This window comes from Prenolepis imparis, unplaced genomic scaffold (genome assembly GCF_030444845.1).
Source record: "Prenolepis imparis isolate NDT839.2.m4 unplaced genomic scaffold, iyPreImpa1.0 SCAF_13, whole genome shotgun sequence".
NCBI lineage: Eukaryota > Metazoa > Arthropoda > Insecta > Hymenoptera > Formicidae > Prenolepis > Prenolepis imparis.
This window is the reverse complement of record NW_028141171.1, coordinates 3,462,913-3,482,225: the sequence shown is the minus strand read 5'-3', so window position 1 is coordinate 3,482,225 and position 19,313 is coordinate 3,462,913. Positions and strand designations below refer to the sequence as shown.

Here is a 19,313-nt window from a genome sequence, read left to right as displayed (position 1 = left end):
TATTTGAAGAAGAATCAAATCGGTTTCGGACAGTTGTGACATGTCCCTTGTAAGATGCAGATATAGATAATACATATTTTTATTATCTATATAAAGATAAGATAACGCCAAAATTTCATTTAGATGATCATCTATATAATTTTATTTAGATAACAGCAAACACTGCCTGGTAGAAATTGCCTTGTCGACGCCGCGACACTTGTCAGCACCATGCAAGTTTGCCACGCCATGGCCTTATCCAAAAGAATTGGAAAGATACATATCAGGACCATGCTTGCGCCTGATTTATAAATGCGTGACATTCATTATAAAATTGAATGGACGCAAGTCTTACTATTAGCGCCATGCCAGGACCATGCCAAATTTTTCAAAGTTGTGGCGCCAGCGGGCAAAACGTGACGATTCGAAGATTGTGCTTACCAGCGTCCCATGCTAGCTCCTGAAATGAAGTATGGCACGCTGGTCAGTGCCATGCAAACGCGAAATCAAAATTTCTACCAGGGATATGTTTATGCGTTAAGCAAAAGTCTGTATTCTAACCTTAACTAGTATAACTAGTATAACTAGTATAAGGTAAATGGCTATAACTTCATCAGCGGGGAAAATTTCGTCAGGCTTCTTAAAATTAAATAAATTAAGCAATCTCGCGCATATCGACTATATTTTCCGATTTGAAACGATTTGAACACTTTTCATCGTCTCAATACGGAACATTTGAACCGAAAGACGCATAAAAAGTAAAAATATATACGTTTATCCTAACCCGGAGTCGCCACAAGCGCCACTGATAATGAGTAGTGACAGTCGCGCACAAGATCTAGTGACGAGCGACCGTGTCTTAAGGTTTCAGATTTCGATTGGTAAGTAAATTCAGTTTTGTGTTCATGATTTTACATAAATTAAGTTTGGATAAAGTATAGAAAAAATTTTCATTCAAGTTTTCACATTATTTATTTAAATAAAGTGGGTGACAAAATTATGTGTCCTTAAATTGCCTTGTGTCTCTTATTTCGTCACACTGACGAAATTAAGTGAGAATGCTTACGGAGTGATTGTAAGTTTTTACATGTGTAAAAAGTATTTTGATTTTTTAAAATAATTTTTTCAAAGACGCTAATAGAGTTTACAATACTAAGATTAAATTTCGTCATAGAATTATCTTGCGTTTATCAAAGTAATCTTCAATTTTTGAGATGTCAATTCGGTATGACGAAATTAGATACATGTGGTTTTTACTCGTGTGGATATATAACTTCGTCAAATACATTTTATTAATTAAAGTCTAAGAAAAAAACAAACAAACGTCATTTTACTCCAGCGTTCACTTATTCTATCCTTGAATACTACCAACTATTATTGTTTGTAAAAAAAAAAAAAAAAAATATTATTTTTAAAAAAAACTATTTTTTTTATCAAAATAATGTAACAAATTAATATAAAAACGCTTATATATAATAATTTATGTTTTATATATTTTATACTTAAACGTTGATTAATGATACTTAAATAACGGAGGTAATAGATGTAAGAAAAAAAATTCTGTTATTTGTGAGTAAGTATTTAAACAAGACTGATTAATAAAGAGTCATTATTTGTGATAAAATTAATTTTCTTTTATACACCCCATATTTAAACGCTCTAGTCCAATTGACAGAATTACGTAGTGACGAGTTGAAAACTACACAATATTCTATGACGGAATTATGTACACGGAGTGACGAAGTTAAAAACGAAACATTTTTTCTGACGAAATTAGGTACAAAATAGAGGTTCAAAAAAACTACTTTTTTGTTATAACTATCAATAGTTTATAATACATTTGATACACTTTCTAAAGTGATAAATTCATTTTACCCGATAAATAATTCCCTCCATAGGAAAAACAACCTATATAATACTTATTTTGAGGTCATAATGCATGCACATCGTTAGCATGACGAAGTTATAGTCATTTACCTTAACTAGTATAAGTAGTATAACTAGTATAACCTGATATGTAAATAATAATGAAAATAAACTGATATATATATACTCGTCAAAAAAATTATTGCAACACGTAATTAATATCAAAATTTAGCATAAATTTAAATAAGCGTATCTCCGCGAAAAATTGTCGTATTTCAAAAATTTTTTTTTTTATTTTAAAGGATAAAGTCTCTACTTTAAGGAACTTTCGTTCGATTTTGATTTTATTCTCTCCCCCTTTCACCGTCCCTTTAAAAGGAGGGACGTGTTTTCTTTTCAAAAAATTGCATAGTTTGACGAACTCTACGGAGTGTACTAAATTTTTTTCGCAAATATCATCATAACTATCGTAAAATATGGACTTTTCTCTACAAATTTTTAAAAAAATGGAATACCGTACGATTTTTTGTCGTGAAGTTACAGCATATCAAAGTTACCTATGCATTTTTGCCTACACCTATGTATTCAATTACCGCCAACATTAGCATTATCCGATGGACACTACGGGGAAGTTCCTGGTCGGATAGTTGCGATAATTTTTTTGACGAGTATATATATACATAATAATTGCTTTCAGCGATAAATCTTGATTTATTCCAAGCTAATCAGTCGTACAATGTTCAATATGTAGACAAACCCGTATGTTCGTTTCGCGTTTACATTGTGGAGAACCACAGAGTTCAGGAGAACAGCTCTGTCGATTCGACAACTATCAGCGATGGCGAATAAAACTCGTGAAATCGAGGTACGTAATAAAAAATATTACAAATGTATAAATATCAAATAGTAGATCTCGTTATTTGTCGTTTCGATCTGCCATTTTAGTCAGTTCACTGATTATGTAATGATTCATATATGAGCAAAAAAAATGCCACAACTGGTAATTACTCATATATGAGCACTATGGTCGGTATTCAAAGTCCGTTCTTATTTCAAGACTGTCTTAAGTAGAGATACTATGACAGAGATCGGCAAATGTGCCGTCGTGGGGTAAAACCGGATATCGGATATGACGTTTTCGATAGCGGTTTATTTTTATTGTTGAATAAATGCAAGAATACGATATATATAGTTTTCATTTGAAATTATTGATATTTTTTCATGTAAAAATGTGAATAATAAATATTAAAACACAATATATTTAAAAAAAACTTACAAGCATATATATTTCATCAGTTTTTCCATGTAAGCTTAGGTAATACAAATTGAGACTATTAAGAAATTATATATTGTTATTATATATATTATATACATATGTATATATATTATGTATGTATATATACATATTATGTTTTCTATACATATATATATATATATATATATATATATATGTACATTATGTATTATTATAAATATAATTTAAGAATGGAATTTGGACTCGTAGAAAAATATATGCAAATTATAGAATAATTATATAAGTAAAAATAAAAGTTCTATATAAATTACTCTTTACAAAACAGAATACGACAATTGATCAACCGAGGCTGTTTTCTTTTTACAGGTGACAGGTTAAATCGGCTAGGCTTTCTTTGTTATAGTTATATATATCTTTCTCTCTCACACTTCCGGTTATACCCCGAGCGAATGGGAGCCAATCAGAAATCGTTAACGCATTTACCGCGCGCGATTTCTGTTATAGTATCTCTAGGCTTAAGTAATGTCTTAAGATGCAAATACGGCTCTGTGATTGGTTAATCACATCTTAAGATTGTACTTAAGACAGTCTTAAATATAAGAACGACTATGAATACCGGCCTATGAATCTACTAAGCTTTACCAATTTTCAACGGATTTGCATGAAATTTGATATAGCCATATTTTTTGAATCAATAATTATAAATCTGGAGTCAAATTTGAAAAATTCTAATATACATATGACGTATATATAAATATGACGGATCCAGTATGGCAAACTAATTTTGTTATTCTCTAAAGGGTGATGTTGAGAATTTACTCCTTAACAAAGTGAAAAGACAGACTTATTCTTCTCACTCTGTTGAGGAGTAAATTCTCAACACCGCACGTACTATGAAGGGTCTAGGCTTCATTCTCAACGAACTTTTATTATTAATTATGTATCAAACAATAGAAAAATATTCAAAACTGCCTTTAGAGAATAACAGAATTAATCAGGCATATTAGATCCGTCATTTTCAATTTTTAAATTTCGACACCGACTTTTTCGCCATCAACAACAAAAAATCGCTTTTAGATAAGCTTTTATATAAAATACGAAGTTATTAGCTCTCATCAGTTTTGGAACAAAACGTTGATTTCTGGTTCACTATACTGAACTGATTAATGACTTTCAAATACTGACAATCACATACTGACAATCATCCTAAAAGGAGTATTGTTTATATAAAAGGAACGAAAAATCAAAGTGGACGGCATGGAAATAAATTACGTCAGAGTCGGCAGAGGTGATCATCCGGTGTTATTATTACCTGGCGTATTAGGTAAGTGCGTGTATAATAAATAATTCGGATTCTTTCAGAGAGAGATAAATCCTTTCGGAGCACATTTTTGACACTAGCTGCCATCCATTCGAAAGTTTACAAATATTCACACACGCGGTATAATGTTTGAACTGTTCGATAGAAGACAAAAGACAGCGTTTCCTGCATCATTTTAATTTTAGCGAGTGAAAAAAATTGTGACACTCTTAAAATTATTTTCTCACCAAATAATTTTATCTACCTTCTTTTTATTATTTCTCGTTATTATTTTATTACTTTTGTTCTTATTATTGTTTATATTTTTCAATCATCCGAAGTAAACCTGCGCATTTCTTACGGCATTATATTTTTAATGATGTGAAAAACGTATGCAACAATTCTATCATAATTTTTTCTCTAAATATATATATACCTTTTTTAATATATATTTTTTGGAGAAAAATTTTATTACAAAATTGTCACATATGTTTTTAAAATCGCCAAAAATAAAATAATGCAATAAACGCAAGTTTATTATGAATAATTAATAATAACACAAATAATAATATAAAAATTATATATATATATAGGATAGACCATTTCAATAAATCCACGCGAAATTATTTCATAGCACTTAGTTCTACTAACAAGGGACACTCCCGCGGTGTTATCTCTGTATTTTAAAAGTGTTTATAATTTTGAATCGTACTTATCCTAACATATAAGTATTACCATGGTACATGCCATTCGTTCCCGAAATGGAAAAAAAAGAGGAAAGAAAAAAAGTCGAAAATCGATATCAAATTAGAATTCCAACAGCTCGTAAACAAGTGATTTAGACGATACTCAACCGTGTAACCCATACTAATTGAAAGATCACATCTTTTTTTTCATTCATTTAAAATATTTAAATGAAAATAATCTAGTGTAAAAATTTTGAAATTTTTCCGACTCCTAGTGCATTACTCTAGGCTTATATCGATTGGTATCTCAAACAAATATTGTAGTCCTAGATGTGATCTTTTAATTAGTGTAGGTTACTTGGATTAGTATCGTTTAGATTACCTGTTTACAGGCTGCTGGAATTCTACTTTGAATATCGATTTTCAACTTCTTTTCTTTCCTCTTTTTTTCATTTTAGGAGTATGACATGCATATATTCATATACCATGGTGATATTTAGAATAAGTACTATTCAAAAATATAAGCATTTTTAAATACAGTGGTAACACTGCAGGAGTGTTCCTTGTAAGTTAATAAATGTATTCGTTCATAAAATTGGACACGTTATATCTTTTTAACTGACCAGAATAGAACACATATTTATATAAATTTTTTTTCTTAAATTGATATATGTACAATCATGTCCTAGAATACTGACCATTCCTCCTGAAACACTTTGTATATAAATTTTGTATATAAATTGCCTCTTCTCTTTCTTCTTTCCTTATTTTTTTATTATTATTATATTTTATAAACTATTTTTTTAAATTATTTATACTACTATCGATTTATAATATTTTAATGCAAAAATGTAACGTTAATAATTGTTAAAGTCTTGATCAAATTTAGGATAAATCAATATAAATGTTATTTGATTTTAGAATTGAAACGATTGCAAATGTAGAAATTTTTTAGGTATCAAACTATATGTTTCAGGAACGGCGTGGACTGATTTTAAGCCGCAGATCGAAAATCTAAATGCAGACAAACTGACCATAGTGGCGTGGGACCCACCCGGTTATGGAAAATCGCGACCACCCAACAGGACTTTTCCGGACGATTTCTTTCAACGCGACGCCGTATGGGCTCATAATCTGATGCGGACTCTGGGCTACTCGAAATTTTCTCTGATCGGCTGGAGCGCCGGCGGCATCACATCGCTTCTACTTGCTTCAATGTATCCTGAGAGCATTCGTAAGATGGTGGTCCTTGCTGCATGTGCATATTTTCACCCGAACGAGATAAATATATATGAAAGTACGAGTATTTTATTTCATTTGCAATATTTAAAGAAAAGATTTTTCTTATCTTTTACTTTTTAATAATAATATAATTTATAATAATATTTATAATATAGCATAATATTGATATTTGTAAAATATATATATAATATAATAGTAAAATGACGTTAAAATTCATAAAACGTCATAATTTGCTAAAATAATTAAGATTTTAGGAAATCACTTTTGTCAAGAGTCACAAAAACTGTTCAAATTTCTAGAAATATTGTTTAACTAGTTAAAATGTACAAAGTATAAGATATTTTGCTATCTTTTTATCGCGATTGCGTTAAATATATCATTTTTCTTTTTTGTTCGGATAATTTGTTTTAAATATTAGGTATTGTCTAGGCATGAGAGACATCAACAAGTGGTCGGAAAAAAGGAGAATATTGCTAATACAAATTTATGGCGAGGATTACTTTAGAAAGATGATTTCGGATTCAGTAAACACTACAGTAAAATTATACGAAAAACAAAATGGTGACCTGTGCAAACAGGCTTTATCGAAAATAAAATGTCCAACATTGATTATTCATGGAGATAAAGACATGATGGTTTTACCAGACCATGCGCCGTATCTAAAGCAAAATATCGCCAATTCAAAGTTTGTACTTTTATAATTTCGAAACAATCAAAGGTGATCTACGCAATTTTGTTATTATAATTAACATATAAATTTATTTTGTATTACAGAATGCATATTTTCGAAAATGGCCCACATAATCTTCACTTAAAATATTTTGAAGAGTTCAATAATTTGGTGATGGATTTCATCATTGGTCAGTCAAAAATATAATGAATATGTTGTGATAATTTGAATTTACAATTTGTATTGTCAATTATATATAGTGTATTTACAATTATATATTTACATATTTTATATATGGTGGCAGGTTTATATAATTTATGCATTCTTTGCAAGACAGAGCAGATTATATATATATTATTATATGTGCAATACACTGAATACTTTTTAATATGTATAATAAACTGAATATTTGATAATGCTATAATATATATGTGTACTTCAAATAAAGCAATACAGAGATAAAAAGATCATCCAATCATTTATAATCACATTACAAGTAATAATAAAATAAAATATTTTATTTAAAAAAATCGAATTTTAATTTAATATAAAAATGTTACATTTCTCTTAATATATATTATATTTGAAGACACATGTTCATATTGCATATTGTCCCGATCGGACACATTTCCATGGATTTAGGATCTATCCTTATTGACCGATGCTTTCAATTATTAATGAGAATAATTATACAATTAGACATAGGCTTGCAATTTTTTGTGCAATGTGTATGTGCGCAAAGATGTCACGTGTGCGATGTGTCTTAATTATTACATGTGTGCAATAATGCATGTAGGCACTCGCTCTGTGGGCGATCGAAGTTGTAGACAATATGTTGTGTGCAAACGAAGCTGTTGGCAATCGGGAATGTAGGCAAACGGAACCATCCCTGTATTTCAATTGTCTGAATGTCAATTGAGCGCGATTATTACTCCATTACTCCACTTTATATAAAGCAAATCAAGAGACACGAGAGGGTCAGGCGCCAAGTCACGTGCAAGCAACAGTGAGACGCGCCGGATATCTACGCGAATGGCCCAGTTGCCCTTCATATTTCGAATTCTCAATAACGAGAGCTGATCGAGTTCTTCATTGATTTAAAGAATAACTTGAGTCTTAATTATATAAGGAAAATATCTTTATTTTTAGTTCTACGTGGTCTATAATCAGAAATATTACAATGCAAAGTTCCACATGTGAAGATTTATGTTAAAAATGTCCACGTCGTCATCATTATCATTCAGATGTATACAAACGTGATCTCTTTTTGCTATTTTCTACGGATGATTGCGTTAGCGACGCGACGTACAAGATGCTGATATCGATTTTTTATTTTGACAATTATGCGTTTTGACAGTTTGTGTGTCATCATGATAATGAGGATTAATATACTTATCAGAAGAGGTATGTGTTTTAAATATTAAATTTATATAAAATTTATTTTTATTTCATCGTCTCTCCGTCTCATAGTTTCTCTGTTTCTTACCGTTTTATAGTTATTCTACACTTGGTCAAAAAAAGCGGTACAATAGAAAAATAGAAAAAAATTGTGAAACTTCAAATATTTATAACGCAGCTAATAATTATGATATCGAGATGTTTCGAAAACGAAAATAAAGTTGGAAGTCTGCAATTTGATAAAATTTTAGTGTTAATTACAAATTATCAGTTTTGCAATGGCAGATGATAAAGTGAGAACTTGCAAAACTGATTAATAATAAAAGGTCCACCTTCCTGAATTGCACGGAGTGAATCGGTTACGTAGCTCAATAAGATAAAAAACGCGTGAAAGTTCAAACTTTTCGATTCAATAGTTTTTCGTTGAGTTATGTCAACCTGAAAAAGTCGATTTTTTAACGATAAATTGTGATTTATAAAGTAATTTTTTAGGGATTATATATATGTGTATATACAGGGTGTTTCATTTTAATTGACGCATTGAAATAAGTGGAGAAAGACACGTGGGATTGAAAAACGTTTGAGACAAAAGTTGTATGGTTCGGAGGGGGACATAACAGTAATATTCATATGACCTTGAGCGGCGTCTCCAAGGTCAAATGAAGGTGAGAATGAATTTTGAAAAGAAGAAAAAATATTAGGAAAATAAAAAAATGCTTCAGATAAAAGTTGTTCAAATTAATTAGTAGAAAAAGATGTTATAATAAAAAATATGGGTTTCCATTTAAAAAATTCATTCTCACCTTCACTTGACCTTGGAGGCGCCGCCCAAGGTCATATGAATATTACTATGTTATGTCCCCCTCCGAACCATACAACTTTTGTCTCAAACGTTTTTCAATCCCACGTGTCTTTCTCCACTTATTTCAATGCGTCAATTAAAATGAAACACCCTGTATACACAATTCAAATTGTTCACATTCGAGACTCTCGATTCATCAATCGAATGGTCGACAAGAGCGAAACACGAATCATAAAATCATTTTCAGCCTGATTACACATTCTGAGAGATTGTTGAATTATTTATTTCAATGATATGAAAAATCGAGATATTTATACGTGAAAGAGATTTTTTTAATCTATAATAATAATATTCAAATAATAATAAATAATAATTATATCTAAAATAATTAGAGAAGAATTTAAAAACAAAGTGTTGCGCCTAACATCTACGCCCGGCTCTTATATTAGTCCTTTTCGCACCTGGTTTTGTATTTTTTATATCTTTCGCCATTAACACCAAATGTGAAACGATTGTTCGCAGTTTCGTATTCGAATCACCGCGTTGAATGCATCGTATATGTACTGAGTTTTCCAAATGTCAGAAAATTCTAACGTGCGGAAATTCTCACGTCAATGGAAAATGTATCGCGTGTAACGTCTATGTAGGTACATACATGCACCACCTTCTGCAGGAACCCATGGGGCGCAGAAACGATATCGGGATACCAAACTCCTTTCGGTCCCCCCTTTGTGCAATGCATAAAGTTAAATTTAGTAGCTTGCCTCGTGCACGAAATAAGATATATTCCATAGACTTTTTTCTTCTAGAATAACATAGTATATTTTTCTGCAACGAAAAATGAGTATCGTGATATTCTCGTAATTTTTCCCCCTTCCCTCCTATCACTCTCTCTCTCGCGGTAACAAATTCCCAAGCGAAATACGTATTGTGTTTACAATTAAGCGTACAATTAAGCCATACTTCATAGCGATTGTATGCAATACTGTAGTTTCGACGTTAATTAACTCCCCACGGAACTATTTCTAGCTGCATTGACATGATTGCATATACATATCATATGCTGAAGCGTACAGAATATATATTTTGGTCCGCAGATACATATATAAGACCGTCATCACCTACATAATTTTTAATCCACGCATCGCTGATTAAGTAATAACAATTAAATTAAATTCTTTAGACAGAAAAGCGGAAAATTTAAGAGGAAAAATTTTCTGATAAAAATTCTATCATATATTTACGTATATTTTTTCTGGAAACGCGAAAAGTACTAGCCTTGATTTAGAATGCATATTTGCGACTAATAATGCCTGCTACAAGAACGTTCAAACTTTGAATCTCGATAACAGAATCGTGCACCTCTCTCTTTCTCTCTCTCTCTCTCTTTCTCCTTCTCTTTTACAATAGGTGCATATATCCTGAAACTCACTGAAATTACACGAATATGCGGATCTTATCTTATTGTCAGTGCGATATAGTCATTCGGAATCCCGTTGTCACGTAATTCAAATTGCCATTTCGCTCTCTCGTAGGATCCGATAGGATTCTATAGCCGATCTTCCCGTATATATGTGATTTATGTCAAAATTATACATGCCTTCGATATTCTCAATCGTTCGAGCAATAACAAGGCATTTCATGTCGCGTGTATAAATTGCTCGATTTGTAAAAATGGATTGTTTTCAGATTTCAAACATACAAGAGAGATGAAGCTGTCTTATGGTTTGATTTAGAGCTGCGCTGAGACATGGCGGCGGAATCTGATAAAAAAATTGTGATAAGACTAAGTACACGGAATTTAAATTGTCGGCTTCTTAAGTCTTCAGGCTAATAAAATCATTATATTTGAGCCTGAATGTAGATAAGATAAATTCATCGCGTAATGATTGAATTGCGTCTGGTTTCGCTGCGGAAATATTACTCTCTCTGTTGTCAGTTACACTTTATTTCAATTTCGATCAACATCGATTTTATATTTCAGCGTCGCTTCTTCATTTTTTTTTAATTCGCGGAATGGAGAATTTCGAACTACGAAATATAGTTCCGAATCGTATCGAAATTCGCGCTTTAAATTCTGTATTCCAGAACTAATAAGCAAAAGTGTAATATAAGATTCTATAACTTAAGTAAATGTCGGAAGTGAATGTTTTGAAAAAAAATTTTATTAAATACCTAATATTTATATTAATAAAAAATAATTATTAAAAATTTATTAACAACAATTAACAAATAATTTAAGAGAATATTCTAATATTTCTTTAAATATAGATTTGAGTACAATTTCTGTAGCATATAAGTGAAAATATAAAGATTTCTACGAAACATACTTTGCGAAAGAGCAAGAAGAATGGAAGATACAAATCTGAAAGAAGTGCTCACTGTAAAAAATTCGACAAAGATTGCGAAATTAGACGTGCAATCGGAAATTAAACCGTTAAAATTAAAAGTGTATAAAAGAAGATGGCTGGTGCTAGCCATCTTTATGTTGTATAACGGTGCGATCGCTGCTCAATGGATAGAATACTCGATAATAACTAACATAGTCTCTAGGTTATTATCGCACATTTCTCTTAAAATCCAAACAGTCATGAAAAATATAAGTGGACCTATTTCTTCTTTGTATATTATTCAGATATTATGGAGTCTCTACGTTAATGGTCGACTGGACGTCGATGTCGTTCATGCTGCTTTACGCGGTGTTCGTATTCCCAGTGCAATATATGTCAGACAAGTACGGAAGTCTGCGATGGACCGCTCTCCTTGGCAGCGGCTTGAGCTGCCTGGGAGCATGGATAAAAACCTTCTCCATTCACCCCGACAGTTATCACATCGTTATCATCGGTCATTGTATAGTCGGATTTACCCAGGTTATTTTCTTAATCTCATTAAAAAAGCTTGATATCTGCGTTGTATCTTTTTTTCTCGTCTTTCTTTCTTATCTTACTATACTTACACTATAGTAAGTCGTAATAACTATATAAAGTAAATGTAGTAAGTATAATAATTATGTAAAGTAAATATAGTAGATGTAGTGACTATATAAAATAAATATAGTAAGTATAGTTACTCTATAAAATAAAATAAATATAAAATAAATATAGTAAGTATAGTAATTGTGTATATAGTATCCCGAAATTCGCGAATCACAATATCAGCAAGAAAATTCTCGAAAAAATAAATTAAAAAATATAAATAGATCTCAAAAATTACTGTTTAGAGTGAAAAATGGCAAATATTTTTTTAATTTATTTTTTCGAGAACTTTCTTCCTATGATATTTTAAATCGCGAAAATTTCGGGACACTGTATATATCTTCCTTTTCTGTTAATGATAATTACACTGTACTTTATTAGACTCTGGTTCTACCGATACCAGGGCGCTTGGCCGCTCAATGGTTTCCTTCTAACGAACTCTCGACCGCCACGTGTTTGGGTCTTTTTGGTAACCAAGTGGGAATAGCATTTGGATTTCTCTTGACGCCTATAATAGTGAAGAATCATGAAAATCTAGATAACATCGGCAACGATCTGTCACGTTTATGCTGGGCCGTTGCGATCGTTACCACGATTGGATTCGTTCTAGTACTCCTATGTAAGTTATATGAAACCTATGCAAACTACAGACACGTCTCATCCATCTAATATAAATTTATTCAATTTTTATCTCTTATAATTGAAATAGATCTGAACCCAATGCAAATAATATTTTAATTTCTGTATAATCTAGCGCTCTTATGACCATTTTTCTAATCTAATATAGATAAAGAACAAAATTTTGTTATTTTATGCATATGTATATTTATTCAATATTAATTTTAATTAATATAAAATTTATATATATTTATGCACAATATTTTACATATTAAACTATAGTAATTCAAAGTTGAATATTTTTTATAAAATAATTTTTCATAAATTTAAATTAGAAAGTCACTCATTGCATATATCCAAATGTCCCGTATCTCATATGCATTCCGCATGTTCCGCATTTTATTAATATACATCCAACGTATTAAGGAAATTTTTAACATATTAGTGGAATGAAAAATTCGATAATATCGATATCTCATCTTTTTTCCAGTGTATAATATTTTTAGTGTGGTCAAATATTTCGATAGCCGATAAATTCACTTTAATCCCAGGTTTCGTTCGGTTTGTTTTTTATTTACATACGCCGACCGCATATATATGGATTAATTAATTAAATCGCGCTACACAAAACATATTATATTGTTTTTAATTCTCTCAAAGTGCTTTCGTGTATCAGTATTTCAGGACGAACCGAAACTGCCGCCGAGCGAGACGCGGGCCCTGCAAAAACTGAATCGAACAAAGAAGAAGGATGAGGCTTTCGTCAAACCGATTAAAAGACTCTTCAAAAACACAAATTATGTCCTGCTCTGTAATTCTCACGGCTTAAACGTCGGTGTGTTGAATGTCTTCGCTACGTTACTCAATCAAATATTCCTCCTGCACTTTGAGGTGAGTGAATGTTCAACGATATAGCAGATAAAACATAAAACGAGAGAGAGAGAGAGAGAGAGAGAGAGAGTGAGAGAATTTTGCGAATAAATATTTTTATATGTTAACAGCATTTAAAAATATTTTCATACATTTCGTACATATATTCAAACCCAAGACGCTTATATTTATTCTAGAATGGAGAGGAAGATGCGGGCAGAATTGGATTAGCTATGATTGTCAGCGGTATGGTTGGTACTGTTGTTTCCGGTATCATTCTTGATAAAACACATAAGTTCAAGTAAGAGAAACATTTTTTTTCGAAAAATGCAATTCTAATTTACCCTGGCAGTCATAAGCTGCTGGTTGTCACAAAACATGCATTATTGCTATTTTAGGTGATTAATAATTTAAACTTTCAGAGAGAGTGCCGTGACTGTATACTTACTCACATTGTGTGGTCAAACACTATTTGCCGTATTTATTTGTCTTGGCATAAAATGGATGGTATATGTATCATCCATTTTTCTAGGGTAATGTATCAATACATTTATCCAATGTCCAATTTTAATCGACCTCCAAAAACTTTTAAATTTTTGATTGTACAACAAAATGTTTTAGACTTTAGACAAAAGTTTGTTTGATTTGAAGGAGGATAAAAGATGGTGATACTGACTTTTTTCTGAAGGGCGCTTGTCAAGGTCATTTGAAGATCATTTGTTTTTTTAAATAGAATTACTCTAATTTTTTTACATTACAAATCGATTCTCTGTAATTTTCGGCATGAAAAGTTATAAAGATAAGATGGCCAAAAAGTTAATAGTTTATGAGATATTTTGTACTTTAACTAGTTTATGAGATATTTTGTACGTTTTTGTGACATAATTTTACATAAAAAAGTATGTAATTTGCAACTAGTAGCTACATACTTTTTTTACAAACAACTATGTGTTTTCTTTACATTACTTAATTCTTTTTATTATTTTATGCATAAAAGTATTGAGGTAAGATCATCGAAAAATAAATATTTTACGATATTTCATAGTTTATGTAAAATATTATGTCAAATTTAAGTACGAAATATCTCATAAACTATTCATTTGTTGGCCATCTTACCCTTATAATTTTATAGTTTTATACTGAAAATTGCGAGGAATCGATTTATATAAAAAAATTAGAATAGTTCCATTAAAAAAAACAAATGACCTTCAAATAATCTTGAAAAGTGCCCTTCAGAAAAAAGTTAGTAGCGTCATCGTCTGTTCTCCTTCAAATCAAACAATTTTTGTTTGAAACATTTTATTGTATAATCAAAAATAACAAAGTTTTTGGGGGTGATCAATTAAAAATTGGATATCCTGTATACCTATATATTTTTTACGGATTAAAAAATTATAATAATTTAAGACTCATTGCTCAAAAGATATAAAATTTTGAATTTTATTATATTTTATTTCGTATAATTTATTTGGAATATTCTTCTATATTATTTCTACTATTATACGACTCCTGAGAATAATATGTTACTTTCTTGGTATCATGTTTGTGATAGATTTTTCATGTGGGGATACCTAGCGATGGGATATGAATTGAGCACCGAATATACGTATCCAGAATCGGAGAATATATCCGCGGGAATCCTCAATATAACGAATAACATTTACGGCGTAATATTCGTTATAATACTGGGAATATTATTGAAAGCGTACGGCGATATTCCTGTGCACGTTGCCTTTTGCTCGATCCTCTTGCTCGGCTTGATTATAACCATTTTAACGGAAGACGAACAAAGACGACAAGATACGAAGAAGAAGGCTCAGTGTGAAAGAATTGCGAAACTCGAGAGCAACATCAATAACATTCCAGAAACCGATCAACTAGCTTATAATATTAATTAATAGATGTCAAATTCTTCATATTTTATATTTAAAAAAAATATATATGTATATTAGGGTGGTCGTTAAATGGAAGATCATGTTGGATGGTCATAAATCAGCTCCAAATGTAGAAAAAATAATTCTCTAATTTTTTCAGATTTTTATTTTCAGCTCTGAGTCTCCCTGTTTGCACGTGGATTTTTTCCATTTAAAAAAATACCAATTTAAGTAATTTTTAGATTAAAAATAGAATCAACAAACCTGATTTAAATAAGTTTCGCTGCCGTGAGGTATAGCATGAAATTGTATACGGGGTATTTCACTCGAGTTGTGTGTTATGTTATATTCTTATATCAATTCATTTATTTATTCATTTATATGTTATTTAAATATTATTTATATGATATTTTTTAATAATTTGAAAAAAATACTAATTTACTTCAGTTCTAGATGGAGTCAGCTGCAAAAGTAGTGAACAAAATTATTCAATTTTTCATAAAAGATAGTCAAAAATCGTATATGGGCTATTCCACACGAGTCGTGGGTGTTTTTAATTCAGTTAATTATTTTTTATCCATTTTTCAAGCAATATAACGACGTATCTTATATTTTTTTGAATCTTCCTTGAACTTTAAATCGTCGTTATTTCGATTATATAGAAAAAAGATGTGTAGGGAATTCCATTCCAGTGCTCAATGATTAAGCGCAAATTTTCGATAATTTTTTTTTTTTTTTAGAAAAAAATTGATAACAGAAAAAAAATTGATGACAGAAGCAGCTGCAGAACTGTGGTGTTAAGATATTAAGCTCTCATGTGAAATACCTAAAACAAAAGCCCAATGTATTATCAGGACTACCAATACAAAAAAATAAGCTGTATTAAAAAAGAATACAAAAAAAAATTATATCTTCAACAAAAAAAATCAATGGAAAATAATAAATTAATCGATATATTGATTACTCCGTAAAATAATAATTTAAATTTTTTCACTCGATTTGTGTGTAGTATAACACACACAACTCGAGTGAAATACCTCATATACGATGTTTTACTATTTTCAATGAAACGTATTTCATAAAATGTCGCTATTTTAGACTAGAACTAACTTAAATAAATATTTTTTAAATGAAAAAGAAAATTACGTGCCAACAGGGAGACTCAGGACTCAAAATAAAAATCTGAAAAAATTAGAGATTTTTTTTTTCACATTTAAAGCCGATTTACGACTATCCAACATTAAAATTCTGAAAAAACCCATATAACGACCACCCTAATGTATATATATGTAGGTATATATTCAAATAATCGTGATTTTATCCATTATTTAGATTATTGGATGTATATGGATATATTTGGATATAAATATATATGAATATCAATTATCTGCTGAATTTTGATCGATGCTTTTCTACATCTTCTGAGCAATGTGCATCTGCAGTGATAAATGCGTAAATAACAAATGCATAAAAAATAATTCCGCATTTTGTGCATAGTTGGGTGAAAATTTAGTTTTTTTCACGCGAATATACATAATCACGTATTTTATAAATTTTCTTTTAATAACGAAATTAATTTTTGCCAACAAGTAATATGGCGTACTTTGATATTACCTCTATCGTATAAAATGAGATTACTTCTTAAGAAGATTAACTTTATGAGAAAAGCTTTAACACGAGCTAGTACCTAAAAAAAAGTAATGAATAAGCAATGAGGAGGGCTTGTGCACATTAAAAATTATTTTTTTTTCTTGAAGATTGTAAAATTGTTCTTAACTTTTATGATATATTCTGGCTTCATCTTGTTATACGAGAGATAAGAGCTTAATTAATTCTAGATAACAAAACTTACATGGTAACGCATTTTAATATTAATCATATACGATAGCTTGCTTAACTTGTTTTTACATGAATATGTGTTTAAAAAATGACAAACTGTTATGTGAAAAATGAAAAGTATGAGAAAATATGAATATAAATTATGATAGAACAAATGTATCTCAACAGATTTTAAAAAACATACATGTTTATAAATAAATAAACAATAAATAAAGCTGAATAAATTGCACAAATTCTGACATTTTACGTAAACGTTTCAAGTACTTGAGGCTTATTGATATAAATGTAATATATCTATTAATTAATAAAAAATATATTTTCTCGCTACACAAATTCCTTTCTGACAAAATCTTTTCCCTCTCTATATTTTTCGGCTAAATTTCTCTACATTGTACGTATAGATTTTGAAGTCCTGAAAAAATTCCATCTCGATGATTGCTCTCAAACAGGCGGCTCGTCGAAAATAAGAATGCAAGAACGCGAACATTTCGCCATATATCGATTCGGCCACATCGACGAACAGAAACAATAACCATTTCGATTATCGGCGCGGAACTTCAATCAAAGAGGAGGAAGAGGGAAGAGAGGAGAAGGACACCTCAGAGAGCGCTGTTTTTAGATAACACAAAGCCATGGAAATGAACGCCGCATAATACGCTGCATTTGACGCGTGACATGACGCGTCCACCACTTGTTACTCGACCGGAATACTTGATATATACTCAATCAGGGGACAAAAGTTCTCTCGACGAGCGCGAGCTATTATATCGCATGCTTTCGATCAGCCGACACTCGTATATACCGTCTCTGCCTGCGACAGCAGTTTGTTATCACGATTTCGCGTGGCGATGATAACGCACGCCTGTCTTTTCTATTTATCTTTCTCGTCCCAAAATGCGCGTATGTCAGGCGATAGAATTTTTCAGGTAGAATCGTGCCCCCCCTAATATTTACGACAAAAAAACCTACTCACGAATTCTGTGCTCGCAAAAATCTTACGACGATACTTTACAAAATAGAGAGGGTTAATGTAATTTTTTATCCCTTCAGAAACATCAAATTGGGAGAAAAGAATAACACTAGTTTACAGGCAAAAATTATTTTAAACCAGACGGTGTTTCTTATGAATTTTTGAATAATGCTGAAAACGAGATGTCGCAAATCAAACACTACCATGTCAGATTTCCAAAATAATTGAGGTTTAATGTGTAAGAAATGTTTTTCTTTGCGATATTTTTTAAGACTTTTTTGTAAAAATGGTTAACGTTATCTGAAAAGTCTGAGCAGATATCATGAATGTATTGTTTATTCCCAATAAAATGCATTTTTTTATTTCAATATCTTACTTTTTAGCCATGATATGAAAGATTAAAGCTGGGAACTATTCTATTTCTTATATGGAGATGCTCCTGAAGAAAAAAAGGTTTTTTGGAAAAAAATTATTTTTTCCAAAATTGATTACCATTATTTGTCCCCTCTTTAGATCACACAACTTATGTCTGAAACATTTTTTTTCGAAAATGCATTTGTTTCGAAAAATTCAAGGTAGGTAATTAAAATAAGACATCCTATATAAATATATGTACATTTAATGAAATCTATTACGGTAAGTAACACTGTGTATGTGTATCAATAGTCCTAAACTACAAATTATGATTATAATTATATGACTTCATCACCATAGGTGGAATATTTGCTATCTCGGCAAAACTCTGTACTTAAATCCTTTTTAACATGACGAAAAAGTAAGATATCGAAATAGAAAAAATGCATTTCATAAGGGATGAATAATACATTCATATGACTTCTGATCAGAATTTCAAAATAATGTTGACCTTTTTTACAAAAAAAATTAAATATCGCAAAAAATGTCATGTCTGGTTTCAAATAATGGAAAAAAATATTTTTTTGTAAACTAGTGCAATCGATTCCGATTTTC

At 30.6% G+C, this 19,313-nt stretch overlaps 2 protein-coding genes across 5 annotated transcripts; both read left to right on the top strand.

Moving 5' to 3' along the window:
* Positions 1-784: 784 nt before the first annotated feature.
* Positions 785-7,386, top strand: LOC145944397 (serine hydrolase BPHL-like). 2 transcript variants are annotated; one of them, XM_083052694.1, is made up of 6 exons: positions 785-860; positions 2,597-2,710; positions 4,334-4,424; positions 6,063-6,383; positions 6,758-7,013; positions 7,103-7,385. In XM_083052694.1, the coding sequence occupies exons 2-6, from the start codon at positions 2,684-2,686 to the stop codon at positions 7,203-7,205; spliced, it is 798 nt and encodes a 265-aa protein (XP_082908820.1). In that variant the 5' UTR covers positions 785-860; positions 2,597-2,683; the 3' UTR covers positions 7,206-7,385. The 2 variants fall into 2 exon arrangements, with proteins under 2 accessions (XP_082908820.1, XP_082908821.1); XM_083052695.1 differs by lacking the exon at positions 785-860 and adding an exon at positions 920-1,054 and having other exon boundaries at positions 7,103-7,386.
* Positions 7,387-8,002: 616 nt separating this feature from the next.
* LOC145944507 (choline/ethanolamine transporter FLVCR2) lies at positions 8,003-17,707 on the top strand. Of its 3 annotated transcripts, XM_083052862.1 has the most exons (8): positions 11,076-11,303; positions 11,470-11,751; positions 11,834-12,068; positions 12,555-12,792; positions 13,468-13,682; positions 13,859-13,962; positions 14,084-14,194; positions 15,214-17,707. In XM_083052862.1, exons 2-8 carry the CDS (start codon positions 11,549-11,551, stop codon positions 15,557-15,559), a joined length of 1,452 nt encoding a protein of 483 aa, XP_082908988.1. In that variant the 5' UTR covers positions 11,076-11,303; positions 11,470-11,548; the 3' UTR covers positions 15,560-17,707. The 3 variants fall into 3 exon arrangements, with proteins under 3 accessions (XP_082908989.1, XP_082908988.1, XP_082908987.1); XM_083052863.1 differs by lacking the exons at positions 11,076-11,303; positions 11,470-11,751 and adding an exon at positions 8,003-8,402; XM_083052861.1 differs by having other exon boundaries at positions 11,076-11,751.
* The last annotated feature ends 1,606 nt before the right edge of the window (positions 17,708-19,313 follow it).

Bases quoted from the DNA above. Each gene is read 5' to 3' on its own strand.
- LOC145944397 (XM_083052695.1), top strand. From the start codon at position 2,684: ATGGCGAATAAAACTCGTGAAATCGAG. The intron at 4,425-6,062 runs GTAAGTGCGTGT...TATATGTTTCAG, and splicing joins ATTATTACCTGGCGTATTAG to GAACGGCGTGGACTGATTTT. The intron at 6,384-6,757 runs GTACGAGTATTT...GGTATTGTCTAG, and splicing joins CGAGATAAATATATATGAAA to GCATGAGAGACATCAACAAG.
- LOC145944507 (XM_083052862.1), top strand. From the start codon at position 11,549: ATGGAAGATACAAATCTGAAAGAAGTGCTCACTGTAAAAAATTCGACA. The intron at 13,683-13,858 runs GTGAGTGAATGT...TATTTATTCTAG, and splicing joins TATTCCTCCTGCACTTTGAG to AATGGAGAGGAAGATGCGGG. The intron at 14,195-15,213 runs GTAATGTATCAA...TGTTTGTGATAG, and splicing joins GTATCATCCATTTTTCTAGG to ATTTTTCATGTGGGGATACC.